This window comes from Bactrocera tryoni, chromosome 3 (genome assembly GCF_016617805.1).
Source record: "Bactrocera tryoni isolate S06 chromosome 3, CSIRO_BtryS06_freeze2, whole genome shotgun sequence".
NCBI classification, from domain to species: domain Eukaryota; kingdom Metazoa; phylum Arthropoda; class Insecta; order Diptera; family Tephritidae; genus Bactrocera; species Bactrocera tryoni.
In genome coordinates, this window is record NC_052501.1 from 87,259,607 (window position 1) to 87,273,264 (window position 13,658).

Sequence of the window (13,658 nt, forward strand, 5' to 3'; positions counted from 1 at the left end):
ATTTTGTTCATCATAGCGTTGTTAATTGACGATCTAACCCTTTCTGAATCGGTGAGTTGTGTGAAAGGTCAATGAGTTGGGAGAGGTTATTAAATCACATTGTTTAGGATACAAATGGACTCAATTTTGTTTAACAAAGAGTGTTTGACGAAGTAGTAAAACTAGCTTGTGGCCTTTGTGGATGAAGAACAATTATTTATTACGCATCTTTCAGATCAGTTTTATATGATTGTTTAACGCATTTATATCGCCCTGTTATGTTTTATAACAATAAATATTCCGCATAGGGAACAATCACAACGCATTTATTGACGCTAATTGTATATATGTGGTGAAACATATTGCATTTTGCATTTGTAATTTTAATCAAGTGAAGTAATTTAGAAGATTTGTAAATAAACTAATTGTTACATATACAAGTTCAAGTTAAAACGCAATTTGTAAGTTTAAAATTTGCCATGTAATGAAGTTGAGTGTATTTAGTTATTTTCGATATTCCTCGTGCTAGCGTTTGGTATACAATAGTCAAGTACCTACTTTGTTTAAAACTGACAAGAAAGATTTAATTAGCTTTCAATAATAGCAGTGCAATAAACTTTATTATCGGTCAAATTGGCTGGCCAGTCTCATTTGAGACTCACGGAATATAAGATTTTAAAATGCGAGAATTTAAAGTGGTTGTGTTGGGTTCGGGCGGTGTCGGCAAGTCTGCCCTTACTGTCCAATTCGTTTCCGGGTGCTTTATTGAAAAGTACGATCCCACCATTGAAGACTTCTACCGAAAAGAAATAGAGGTAAGTGCATAAGTTACAGATTTAACATAATATGTATAAGATTCTAATTTCTTTAGTCAATTACGCGAAGTATTTCATTAAATGAATGATAATATAAATAAATAAAAAAGTCGGTTCCTTTTGTTATGCATTTCTATTATATTAGTTGGTATAAATATTATTCCTATCTAATGGGGAAAAGGTTGAATCATAATGCTTAAAAAACGACTCTAATATGAATACAGATAATAATTTATAGAAATTTATATTTATAATTGTAATATGACTATCAAAGTAAATATATTTAACTCCGAAGCCTATGTCTCCTCACTAATTTGTTTGAAAAGTCTTTTAAATTGTAGCATTACCAAATATCATGGATAATCAACAAGTTCATCTAAAATTTAATTTTTATTATTTTTGTTTAATTTCTCACAAATACTTTGTAAAATTTCGATATTTGCACAGTTCCTTGAATTCTGCCACATTAAAACAATCTACGACTTTTTTTAATTTTATACCCAGGATGGATAATAAATTGCTTTAAAATTGTTTTACTAATGATATATGGTATATTCATATTTTTTTTATATACATACTTATTTATACTATTTAATTATAGTCAATCTTTATCTTACAATTCTACAAATCAGTGTTCCAATTTTCAAGCCAAAAAGATAATAATAACAAATGAATACTCGCTGAAATACCTAGTTTTTTTTTTCAAACAAAACGAGTTCCCCTGATGAAGCATTAAATTGTCGTTTAAAGTAAAACGAAATATATGTATGATACGTATACGTACTTGTAGCTATTTTTATTGTAACGGTAGCACGGATAATTAAATGAGATGTTGTCATCTCGAAGTATAATTGGAGACCCAGGAAACCTAATATTTCGACTTGGCTGAACTATCGGGTAGGCATATAAATATCAATGTCACACCAGGACTCATTGCATGCAGGGCATATGTTTGTTTACCCCGTAAACATAAAACAAAAATATCCACTTCCAAGATTTGAAAACTCAGCTTAATTATCTAAATAGTCCTCAGAAGTATTTTTAACTATTGGGTTCTTCCAATAGGGTTGATTTGATTTCATGTGTCGTTTTGGCCATTTTTAAAATGTAATGATCTGTAATTCATTTTCATTGTATTTGGTAATGTTTACAATTTTATGGCACGATTACGATTCTTTCGGCACCGCGAATTGATAGTACGGATGGATAGAGGAGGTCCTCAGGATTAAAAAATGTATACATACATATATACCGTCCTCAGACTCATAGTTTTCGAGATATTTCACTTTGAAGTTCCACAATTTTATATGCAATTCACTCTTATTTTGTTTTGTTTTTCTTTACATGTCATGACAAATACCGCCGAAAGAATCGTAATATTGCCAATTTTATCATGGAAAATTATACGCAAGAACAAAGTTTACACATTATTCAAATTTATTATGAAAATAATAATAAATAGTTAAGAAAATCATCTCCGATGAGACTTACTTTCATCTGAGTTCATAAACAAAACTGTCGATTCACCACTTAAATTGATAGTTTGTTGTGGTTTTGGTCTGGTGGAATCATTTATCCGTACTTGTTTCTAAATGAAGCTGGTTACAACATTATTGTCAATGGAGAGCGGTTAGTTATCGATGAAAACCAACTCTGGCCGCAATTGGAAGAAGTTAATTTTGACAACATCTGATCCAGCAAGACGGAGAAAAGTTTGGGGCTTCAATGATTTTAATAAATTATGACATTGAATGGCCACCAAAAAGTTGTGACTGAACACCATTATACCACTTCTTTTGGAGTTATTTGAAGTCATTGGTTTTTGAACGTGCCATTTATCACTCTTATTGGAAAATCCTGTATAATACAATACGCATAAAACTTTATTTTTAAATCATTTAATAAACTTACTTATAAATTTCAATTTTACAATAATTCAGGTTGACAATTCACCGTGCGTATTGGAAATATTAGATACCGCTGGTACAGAACAGTTTGCATCAATGAGGGATTTATATATAAAAAATGGACATGGATTTATTGTAATGTATTCGTTGACAAACCATCAAACTTTTCAGGTAAATTGAATTATCGAAATAATTTTATGGAAAGTCTTCAAACTAAAAAAAAATACTATCATTTCAGGATATATCAAGCATGAAAAATGTCATAACAAGAGTTAAGGGAAGTCAACCGGCCCCAATTTTACTAGTCGCAAATAAAATTGATTTAGATTGTCAAAGAGAAGTTTCTACTGAAGAAGGTACGGAATTTAGATGTAATTATATACTGATTTATTTATGTACTATTACATATTTATTATTAGGAAACGCTCTCGCTCGACAATGGGACTGTCCGTTTATTGAAGCATCAGCAAAAGATAGAATAAACGTAAATGAAGTGTTTGCAACTATAGTACGTGAAATGAATATGACACAGGAAAAACGCCAGAAAAAAAGTTACTGTTGTTGTACACTTTTATAGAAATATTAAAAAACGTATTAATATAAAATTAGCTCAAAAGTGTACGAGTAATTGTATTATTTTACTTTAATATATTTTGCTCTTAACTTACACTGATTTTCCAAGGCCATGCAAATATACGTATATGAAGGTTATTTGTATAACATTAACGAAAGACTGGAAATTCTTTAAAATAATATAAACCACTTAAATATCAACAGTGACTACCAGAGTCATGATTAGAAGAGTTTAAAAAGTGTATGCGAGAAGTAGAAATCTAAATTTGATAAGTGAATAATAAAATTTGAAAATTAAGGGAAATAATTCAATTGTGACTATACTTTCTTAAATAAACCCCCTATATCTGTATATATGTATATAAAGCTCATTATATAGGAAAACTCTAATGAAAGACAAAAGGATGAACCTGGTTAACTATATTTATAAATCAGCGTACAGTCATCGGCACCGTATCATTCACATCTCACGACAACAACAGTAGAGTAAAAGCATCCACCATAACACTTGCATTTTATTTGTAGAAAAAGTCACATCCGTGAAATGGGCGAAGTGTAAAAACTGGGGTGCCTTCGAATGCACTTCCCCCTTGCCGAGTTCTGTGAACTTCGACTCAATTTTATAGCTCCTGTCCAACTAGACTATTCGGTTTCGTAAGATTTAGCAACACATAAAAAATAGATGACGCACATTCCCCCTTGATGTGTGAGATGAGTCATCCCTAAATCTCGCAATCGCAAAGTGGATTGAAATTGAACGTAGTATGTACTATGCATTTATATACGTATCACAAAACCATAACAGCTTAGGATACAGACGCTGCCACAAAATACAGGTCTACGAAACCGGACCGAACTTTCATCTGGGTGAGGATTACAGTATTTCTCAAGATAATATGGAGAAGTCAGTCAATTCAGACATATGTATATATTGCATTTCAGTTATTTCTGGCTCAAAGTGGTCTATATATTCGAAACAACGTATCATCAAAAATTCAGAATTGATTTTTTTGTACTGAGTACGATTTACTACATAATATTACATATGTATGTACAAGTATATGTACAAATTTTTCATTTTCTGATAACAGACATGGCCAAGTAATAACCGAAATTCAAATTTATATTATTACTCACCGATTCAAACAGGACTAGGTAATCGACGTAACAGCCTTTGAGCGGATGAAATCTGTTTTATATATCTTCCTACTTTATTTCAGGTAGCGGTATGTATGTATGTATGTTGATTCCACTAAATGTTTAATTTACCTACATATTAAAATCTTTCTTGAAAATTATAAATTTTAACATATTACATTTATATAAGTAACTACTTTCGTTTGGTTATAGGAAAATTGAAAAGGATGCATAAATATATAAATATTATATATATATATACATATATATATATATTATATTATACTTTTAGAATGTGTAGATGTGCGTATGTATGCACATACATAATTATAATATTGCAGTACCCACAGATATCCAAAACATTTCTTCTTATAGGTAACTAGGAATAATATCATGGCAACAAGCTCTGCAAGTAAAATAATTTAATTTTCCATGACAACAGCGTAAAATTAATTTATGGGAATTTATGTACATGCTTTACAGCTAGCAAAGAATTTGCAAGTGATTAATTTGAGAAAGTGTTTACAATGTTACAGTTCAAAATAAAAAAATCCTTTACGTTTTACGTTAAAGTATTCGTTACTTTAGGTGTATATTTTTTGCATTTTCTAAATCATATTAATTGCTTAGAAGCTCCGCAAATAACTCTTCCTGGCCAGGGCATAATTGTTGGGACTTATTTAAAAATGTTTCGGGCACAAAATATTAAAGCATATTTAGGAATAAGATATGCACGCGCTTTACGTTTTTCACCGCCAGAATTAGATATGTCTGAATGGCAAGGAGTTCTGAACGCAACAAGATTTGCTCCGTTTTGCTGGCAAAATCCTTCCAATGTAAAAAACACGATATTGCATAACCTTCTCAGAAATAAAGTCGCTGGAGACTATGATATTACCTATGATGAAGATTGTCTGAATTTAAATATTTTTGTTCCAGATGGTAAGAGTTTTTCATAGCTACATACATACATACATACATGTACATATGTATATAACATTACACAAAATGTATCTATATTTTAAATTGAATCATATTTCAAGGATCACCCGGTGTTAAAGGATATGCTGTAATATTTTGGATACATCCTGGAGATTTTTCACATGGATCACCAATAGACATTGAACCCTTCCAGATCGTGTTTAAGCAAAAAATAATAGTTGTGACGTTTTCATACCGCTTAAATATTTTTGGTTTTCTATCAACGGCGGATGGTGAAGCCCAAGGTAACTTCGGATTAATGGATCAGTCTGCTGCGCTGTTTTGGGTGAAAAAAAATATCAATCATTTTGGCGGAAATGAAAATAAAATTACAATAATGGGACACTCCGCGGGGGCGGTTAGTGTCGGATTGCACTTAATATCTGAAGAATGGTCAAAAGGTGGTTATTCAGGGGCAATTATGATGTCTGGAAATCCAATAACTGACAAAGTCGTGCGCGATCCGAAAGTTTATACCGAATCATTGGACTCAATATCAACACTATTTGGCTGTAATAGAAGACCAACGTCAATGCTTTTAACGTGTTTGAAAAAAGTTGATGCAAAAACACTCATAACAAATCTTCCAGAAGTGGAATGGGGGCCTGTAATCGATTATGGCCTTAGCAATACATCAGCTCACTTCATTAAAGACTATCCTCAAAAAATATTCAAAGATGGAAACTTTCAAAAAGTTCCCATTTTAATCGGCGCAACCAATATGGAGGACATTTTTAATTTGGTTGACGATATAACAAATCCCAAGTTAAATGGTGATGACTTTCTTCATGTTGTTGATGAAATATCTAAACATGACCTTAAAGCTAATACTGAAAGTGATGAAAACTGTACAAATTCTCAAATAATAATCGATGCAGTAACGTATATGTATCCAACACAAGGGGAAGGAGTTAACATTCTTAAACAACTTACAAATTTCCATACGGACCGTATGTATATTGCACCATTATTTTTTATGGCAGATGTATTAGGCAAAGGAAATAAGGTGTTCGCGTATTTATTTAGTGTTCGTCCTCAAACTCAATTTATCGACCTGCCTGAATGGGTGGGTGTACCTAAGTTTTTTGATCAGATATTTGTATGGGGCGTTCCCTATATGAACAATACCAGCATTCTGAAAGAGTGGAATTCGAGCGACAAAAAAATAGCAGATGTCGTGATGACAATGTGGGCGAACTTCGCAAAATCTGCGGACCCTATTATTTCAAATGTATATGTCAAATGGAATTCATTTACAGGTGAAAACAATACTGTTTTAATAATAAATCAGAATTTTAATTCGGAACAGGTAAATAATATGCTTACCGTGAGGTTTTGGAACAATTATTATCCGAGTTTAGTGAAATTTGCCGCTAATTGCTGTGAAGTTGCAAATACCGCAATTTCAATTTTTGTTAACAATAGACATTCAGTAACTTTTTCACTAAATTTCAGCATTATTTCCGCACTTATAGTTGTTAATATTTTTCTAATGAAATATATAGGATGTGTACATGTTATCTGCATATATATATAATACAAAAAATAGTAAATAATTATTTATATGCCATCATAATGATTAATAATCATAGCAAATTAAATATAACAACATATGTATTTACAAATAGAGCAATTTAATAACATATCACAATAAAAATATTTTTTATGTGAATAGGAATATGTACCAGAATATTTTTATATTAAAAACAAATATTTACATTTACTCTACCTCTCATAAGAATAAGCTTACACAAATTAAAAACCTTATTATTAAAAATTAATAAATATTATATAAATATATTACTTAATTCATATTGCTTATAATAGTAGCGCTTGATAAAAAAAAAATATCAATGTAAATATGTATGTATATCAAGAGTGTGATCTCTCGAAGAGTTCATAAGTCCGAGTTTAGCCAGAGAACATCAGAATCTTTGATGTTCTCTGGTTGAATTGAATTAAACGATCATATATCATCGACCCAAACAAATACCCGGAATATGGACGAAGAAATTGTACCAAGTTTATCGCCCTAATGCTTATTCACACACGTAGACTTTTGTTGCCGAAACTAATAGTTTGTAAGCGAGGTGGTGGTGGAAAAGAAACGGGAACATCGCAATATTCCGCAACAAGCTTTTTGTTTGTTCGTAACAATTCACTGCTACGCAGTATACTTTACATTCTCTGGTTTGGCATCCTTTTGAATTTGAAATATGGTAATCTATATGGTTACAATGGCAGTGAGCTTGAAATTTTGGATGAAATATACATAATATAATAGAAATCATATTGGAAAATGGAAAGGATGTGAATTCAATGGCATTTCTGACAACGAATAGATTAAACAAGGCCCAAAACCTTAAAAATGTAATCAAGAAAGTCTTAAAAAATACATAAGAAGGTGGGCAACACCAAGAAGTAAATTTGCAAAGCTGACACTTCGTTCCATTTCCAAAATTATTTGTTTGCATGCAAAGTCGATTATGTGGTTATCGGTAACGAGATCTTTTTTAGTGTGGTGCTTTGTATACATAAATATATTATTCTCAATTTAATTTCACTTAACATGGACTTCATAGATGATTTTATAGAGGAATATAGAAAAAACCCATGTCTTTGGAAGGCTGACTGTACAAATTTTAAGAATCGTACCAAGCGACAAGAGGCATATTTGAAATTAATAGAAGTAGCAGCAAAGCATGGAGAGCACTACAACATTGAACGGACGAAGCAAAAAATTAATAACTTGAGATGCGCGTTCCGACAACAATTGAAGAAAATCGTAGAATCTAAGAATAAAGGAGAGAAAGATGAGCCCTACTGTCCAAAACGCAGATATTTTGAATCTTTAATGTTTTTAAAAGATGAGGAAAATTTGGACAGAAAATCCAAGCGTTGTGGAGTTATAGGATCGTCGAATGGTGAAGAAATCGAGTCGAGCACTCTAGAGCAAGATTGCATCGTTGAAGGGATAATGGAATCACATATAGTTAGAAACAAATTGACTCAAAATATTTGTCCTTCAGATAGCACAGAAGCGGATCAGACTACAAAACAACTAACGCAAAATGAAATTTTAGAGGAACAGACAATAGAAGAGAGTTTTACAGAATACAGTGACGATGTATACAATAAAATAAATGATTTAATGCCTCCGGAAAGAGGTTTGAAAGATCAAAAATCTTATGAAAGTGAAAAAGAGACGTGTTTCCTGCCAGTATCAAATAACTCCCGAAAAAGATCTTCATCTACTTCTTCGCAATTATCAAAGGAAATAGAACCTGCCAATAAAAGAATGTATAAATTGGAGGCATCCTCAATAGACTTGGAAAAAATTTTGTCTCTTGCTTGTAAAAGTCATAATAGTAATATAGATGACCATTTCGCGAATTTTGGAAAGGTCATTGCACACAAACTTCGGACGATGGATAATTCTCAAGCTATTTACGCAGAAAAAATTATCACGGATGTTTTATTTCACGGGCAAATGAAAATGTTAACTGTATCAAGCATAAAACAATTTTTGAATGTTAATTTCCCAGATTTGTGCGAATCTGTCCGATGTAATAAATAAACTTGTTAAGTGTTTGGCCTTGATAGAGCAAATAAAATTCAAAGTATTTATTGTATATATAAATCGGGGTCTGATAGTTTTACAGCTCATTTAATTTTCTTTTTATTAAAAATGAAATGTACAATACACTTACTTCATTTCAAGTTTTGTTATAAAGATATATTTATTTTCCAACTATTCTTAAAATTTAACATCAGTTGATTACCGCTGAAATTATGTGGATAAAACTTGTATAATCCAAAAGGACGAAACGTTCGATACTTTGTTATAAATATATATTTCAGGCTCTTCTAAATTTTAATTTATCTTATACCAGTCCAAAGTATCAGGCTTCGTTGCAGATGCATTCAACATGCTGTGAACATCACTGAACATTTCATTGCAAATATTATCTTCAAGCTAAAATCAATAAATAAAAATTCACCTTATTGAATTATATATGCCAGTTTATACTATATGTCACCTGTAGTGAAGATACAAGATTATCCGGGCAATCTATGCCACTTAAGGCATTTAGGCTACCTGATTCTAAAAAAAAAAACATATTAATCATTATATAATAAATAAAGCACTTAATAAGTATAGAGTCATTTTTCATTCAAATTTTCAAAAATCTAGAAAATGGTATTTTGTGTGACAAAATCTCGAAAGAATAAATTTATATATAAATTGAATAATTACCACTTATACAATCCATACTGTCATCAATATTCGGCATTAAATCCGCTGTGGTAGAAAACGTATTTGAGGATAAACTCAAACCGCTATCACTTGATTCCTGCCGAGCATGATTGTCACCGGATAAAAATGGGTCCATTTGAAGACTGCCATTTTGTCTAGTCAAAGAACTCTATTAAAAAAAAAAAGATAATAAAAACTATATCGTTGAATTCTACATGGATTTAACCTGTTCAGAACTTGGTTTAAAATAATCCTGCTCCTTTTCGATATGTTGAATGTTCAGCCAAGAAGGACCGGGCTTTTGCGATTTCACCGGTTTTTGCAAAAAATCGGCTGTAAAATAAGTGGTTTTAATTAATTTTCTGCTGATTACACATATTTAATTTTCGGATGTTATACAAGTTTAATTTATATACACTTTGTAATTTATAAGGCTTACGTATTCGGGGATCATTCCAGGATGTTGTTCGATTTACGTGGTTAATAAAATAAACATCTCCAGATTCTGTGTAAGCTTGTTCCCATCCCTCTGGTAGAGGACCCAAGTTATCGGCCAAATTAACAGATTCTTTGCCCTTTAAATTTACTAAAAAAAAAAAATAAATTATTCTTTGTTGGATATAAAATTCGATGGAACTAACCATTATGAGAAAGACCGTCTTGAAATATCTGCTGTTTCAACTGAATTCTCGGATCTTCCCATTGCGTTGATTTTGTAGTATGGCTATAATTATAAAGAATTATAACTAGCCTTTTTTATTCATGATTAAAACAGTGCAATTTTAGGGGTCTCATTTCTGTATACGAATTACTAATCAATTCTTAATTTACTCCAACAAACATATAAATTTAGATATATGTAACTTACTTTAATACTAGATATACCAGACCAGTCAAAATGGCTGTTTTCGGTATTTCAATTTAAAATTCCTACTATAACTAAAGAATTAATTTTATAAAGTTTATATTACTGTATATATGTATACTGTATGTATTTAAAAGTAAATAAAGACTGGAAACCCCATTAAACAATTCGTTCTTAAGAACAGTCATTTTGACTGGTTTAGTATAAATAGGTATACTTCAATTGCTGGTATATCTAGTAAGTATAATTTATTATACTTACTTTAAATAATAAATTTGACCATCATTAGTCTTCGCTTGTTCCCATCCCGGAGGCAATGGTCCTAGTTCGTTTTGTAATTGTATAGTACTCACAACATCATAAGATCTTTGTTTCATATGAAATGTCTGAATATTTGGGGCATCCTTAGGCACTGGCTGCTCTCCTTGCTCCATGCGGACTGCTGCACCAGCATTAACGCTAGGAGGAAATGGGACGGTTCCTGTAGTAAAAACAGGCCCTATTCCATCTTGAATGCATGCACTCGTTTCCATTACATTTCCTATATGTACATTATATGTTTGTTGAAGCGAAGCTGGGCTACTATGCGCACGCGAATGTGAAATTGAGAGCCTATTCGCTGTAACTTGGGGTTGCGTTATTGTCGCAGGAACTGCGGCAACAGAGCTTGTTGATATATTCCCTTGGCTAACATTTGGTTGTGAGCCAGTGTCATAAGCAGAATCAGCACTATTTGCTCGTGAATGTGCAACGGAAGGCGATCGAGATGCAGTTGCAGGTGGTTTAAAGAAGGACTCAGGGAGTTGACGCATTCGGAAAGGCACTTGAAGTGGACATTTTGACTCTGTCGGATTTAATACGCTGTCAAATAATGCTTGTAAATTATTATCGGAATCTTGATCTATACGAACAACTAAGTTATTCGATTCTTTAGATGTAGATTTTTCTTTTGCATTGCCTTTATTAAGACTGCCCACTGTTTTGCTTAAAGACATTTTTAATGCAACCAACAAAAAAAAATATCCACTGGTAATTTATCAAGCAACACAATTCTGTGTTGTGCATGTACCAATTGAGAATCTTAAAATGGCGGTTGTATGGTTTATTCCAACCTTAGCTTGCTGCCATCGTATACAACCAAACGTAATTATTCGGCTACTAGATAAATGATCGTTCTTCAACTTTTACAATATTCAACTTGAAAATACACTGGAGTACACTTTTCTTCCTATTTTTTAACTACTTATTAAACTTTTAGCAAAAAAAAAATTGACAAACTATTAAGAGTATAGCATATTATATCGTATAGAGTTACCAACATTCTCTTTTTTAGATTACCTACGATCTTGACTTCCTGTTGATGAAACTTAAAGTAATGTTCTCAATTGAATGAGCACTGTCCCATAATGTCTTTAATTATAAGATCCTGAATTCAAACTTTTTCCCTTTAGTCCCACAAATAATACACGCACATTTATGTTTCCGATCGGCATGGAATCTTTTCGCTATACACGTCATACAGTTATATTTTATCATGTACACGACGTACTTATGTGCACACCGATCGTAGAAATCGAAAATTTTCGCCAACATAGATTCGTATGGACACAAGCCCATACATGATCGGAAGCACATTTATATCGTTTATGGCCACTTTTACTGCTAAAAATACATAATATGAATTTAATTTATTCTCATATTATTATCAAAAATTAAATGAATTACAACTTCTTTCCAAAAGCTTTTGAAAACTTAATATTTTAAATTACTTAAAATAAATTAAGTTTTTGTAGAACATGTAAAGCTGCTTTTTTTGATTGGACTGAAAGAAGCAGTTCTCCATATTAATAGCCCTGACAAACGACAGTGCTAATATGCATTAGTGGGTTTAATTTAAATTTACTTGCGCATTTGACCCATGTTAATGCAAGTTTGTAATGCACAAGAATTTCGTGCATTTAGCTGATTTTACCAAATTTGAGTAGGCAACACTGATCAAAAATGGCCGATTTTTGCTATTTTTTGACAGATGTCGCTTGAAATCTGCCGCCTTGTTTGTGTTTACAGTTTCAGAGGTAAATAGTTTTTATATTGCTAATTAAATTATGTGCAAGTATGTATATTAACAAAAACAAATTTTAATATTTTTAGATGGCAGAAAATAAACAACGCACAGTTTGCTATCCATTTTTACAATATTCTTAACTTTTTCGCACACTTTTAGTTCAATTTTTTAATAAATAAACAAATTTCACTATCAGCTGTCTAAATACACAAGTCTGTCGTCTGTCACCATAAAATTGCAATGCGAATTAGCGTTGCTTAAGGCGCATTAATTTTGCTCGTCTGTCAGGGCTATAAAACGCTTTTCAGCGTTAGAAAATGAAAACAGGGATTCCACACAGGGTTAGATCGCCGAAATAACAGTCATTAGACAAATAAAATACGGATCAATTCTGGTATCACATAATCAGCTGTTGTGGGAAACTCTTGTGTTTTCGTCCATGTAAAATCTGTCAAACGAAAACACAGTTTTCGCTTAAAACTACTTGAAAACTTACATTCCACTCATTATAATCGGTGCCTGTTCTAGTTTAATCGATGTATTTGGAAGACATATTTTGCCGGCCCTAAATTGTCACTTAATATTTGTTTACATTCCATATACAAAAACAGCTGTCGCTTTATATTCTCATATTGGGGGGATTCTCTTGCTCTTGCAAAACCTTGCACGGTGCAGAAATTGCAGAATTTTCCCCTTGGTGCAACGGCACAACAACAAACCCACGCAGAAAAGTATTTGCAATGGCTATAAATATGTCAAACCAAAACCCGCGTTTATTTTCGTGCCGTCATATATCACTAGATTCTGCAATGGGTGCTCTCTTGGCCTTGCATATTTCGGTATAGGATTTTTGCATTTTCTGTCATCGTGCAATCTTGCAAGAGCAAGAGAATGCCGCTATTGATAGTTGTCAGTGAAAACTCATCGAAAACACACATTGTCGATCGGAACGACTTAAATTCCACAACATACAAATGTGTTTTCAAAATGTTTTCAATGTCCGTCCGAGCATAGTATTACAATTGAAGTTGATGCAGAAAAGTCGCGACAAATAAATTTCTCGTAGCATATACAGTGT

At 32.1% G+C, this 13,658-nt stretch overlaps 4 protein-coding genes across 5 annotated transcripts; 3 read left to right on the forward strand and 1 right to left on the reverse strand.

Moving 5' to 3' along the window:
• Positions 1-291: 291 nt before the first annotated feature.
• On the forward strand, positions 292-3,586 carry LOC120771140 (ras-related protein Rap-2c). Of its 2 annotated transcripts, XM_040099009.1 has the most exons (4): positions 306-794; positions 2,735-2,872; positions 2,940-3,057; positions 3,121-3,586. In XM_040099009.1, exons 1-4 carry the CDS (start codon positions 660-662, stop codon positions 3,276-3,278), a joined length of 549 nt encoding a protein of 182 aa, XP_039954943.1. In that variant the 5' UTR covers positions 306-659; the 3' UTR covers positions 3,279-3,586. The 2 variants fall into 2 exon arrangements, with proteins under 2 accessions (XP_039954942.1, XP_039954943.1); XM_040099008.1 differs by having other exon boundaries at positions 292-794; positions 2,940-3,586.
• Positions 3,587-4,823: 1,237 nt separating this feature from the next.
• LOC120771137 (cholinesterase) lies at positions 4,824-6,951 on the forward strand. The gene is made up of 2 exons (XM_040099004.1): positions 4,824-5,353; positions 5,455-6,951. Exons 1-2 carry the CDS (start codon positions 4,939-4,941, stop codon positions 6,927-6,929), a joined length of 1,890 nt encoding a protein of 629 aa, XP_039954938.1. The 5' UTR covers positions 4,824-4,938; the 3' UTR covers positions 6,930-6,951.
• Positions 6,952-7,866: 915 nt separating this feature from the next.
• LOC120771139 lies at positions 7,867-9,006 on the forward strand. Its single transcript, XM_040099006.1, has one exon. It carries the CDS (start codon positions 7,962-7,964, stop codon positions 8,967-8,969), a length of 1,008 nt encoding a protein of 335 aa, XP_039954940.1. The 5' UTR covers positions 7,867-7,961; the 3' UTR covers positions 8,970-9,006.
• Positions 9,007-9,102: 96 nt separating this feature from the next.
• LOC120771138 (transcriptional coactivator yorkie) lies at positions 9,103-11,824 on the reverse strand. Its single transcript, XM_040099005.1, has 7 exons — positions 10,777-11,824; positions 10,292-10,374; positions 10,090-10,236; positions 9,877-9,983; positions 9,651-9,819; positions 9,433-9,497; positions 9,103-9,368 (listed from the first exon to the last, which is right to left on the reverse strand). The coding sequence occupies exons 1-7, from the start codon at positions 11,508-11,510 to the stop codon at positions 9,267-9,269; spliced, it is 1,407 nt and encodes a 468-aa protein (XP_039954939.1). The 5' UTR covers positions 11,511-11,824; the 3' UTR covers positions 9,103-9,266.
• Positions 11,825-13,658: the final 1,834 nt, after the last annotated feature.

Bases quoted from the DNA above. Each gene is read 5' to 3' on its own strand.
- LOC120771140 (XM_040099008.1), top strand. From the start codon at position 660: ATGCGAGAATTTAAAGTGGTTGTGTTGGGTTCGGGCGGTGTCGGCAAG. The intron at 795-2,734 runs GTAAGTGCATAA...ACAATAATTCAG, and splicing joins TCTACCGAAAAGAAATAGAG to GTTGACAATTCACCGTGCGT. The intron at 2,873-2,939 runs GTAAATTGAATT...CTATCATTTCAG, and splicing joins CAAACCATCAAACTTTTCAG to GATATATCAAGCATGAAAAA.
- LOC120771137 (XM_040099004.1), top strand. From the start codon at position 4,939: ATGTTACAGTTCAAAATAAAAAAATCCTTTACGTTTTACGTTAAAGTA. The intron at 5,354-5,454 runs GTAAGAGTTTTT...TCATATTTCAAG, and splicing joins AAATATTTTTGTTCCAGATG to GATCACCCGGTGTTAAAGGA.
- LOC120771139 (XM_040099006.1), top strand. From the start codon at position 7,962: ATGGACTTCATAGATGATTTTATAGAGGAATATAGAAAAAACCCATGT.
- LOC120771138 (XM_040099005.1), bottom strand. From the start codon at position 11,510: ATGTCTTTAAGCAAAACAGTGGGCAGTCTTAATAAAGGCAATGCAAAA. The intron at 10,375-10,776 runs GTAAGTATAATA...TTATAATTATAG, and splicing joins GGTCAAATTTATTATTTAAA to CCATACTACAAAATCAACGC. The intron at 9,984-10,089 runs GTAAGCCTTATA...CTTATTTTACAG, and splicing joins CTGGAATGATCCCCGAATAC to CCGATTTTTTGCAAAAACCG.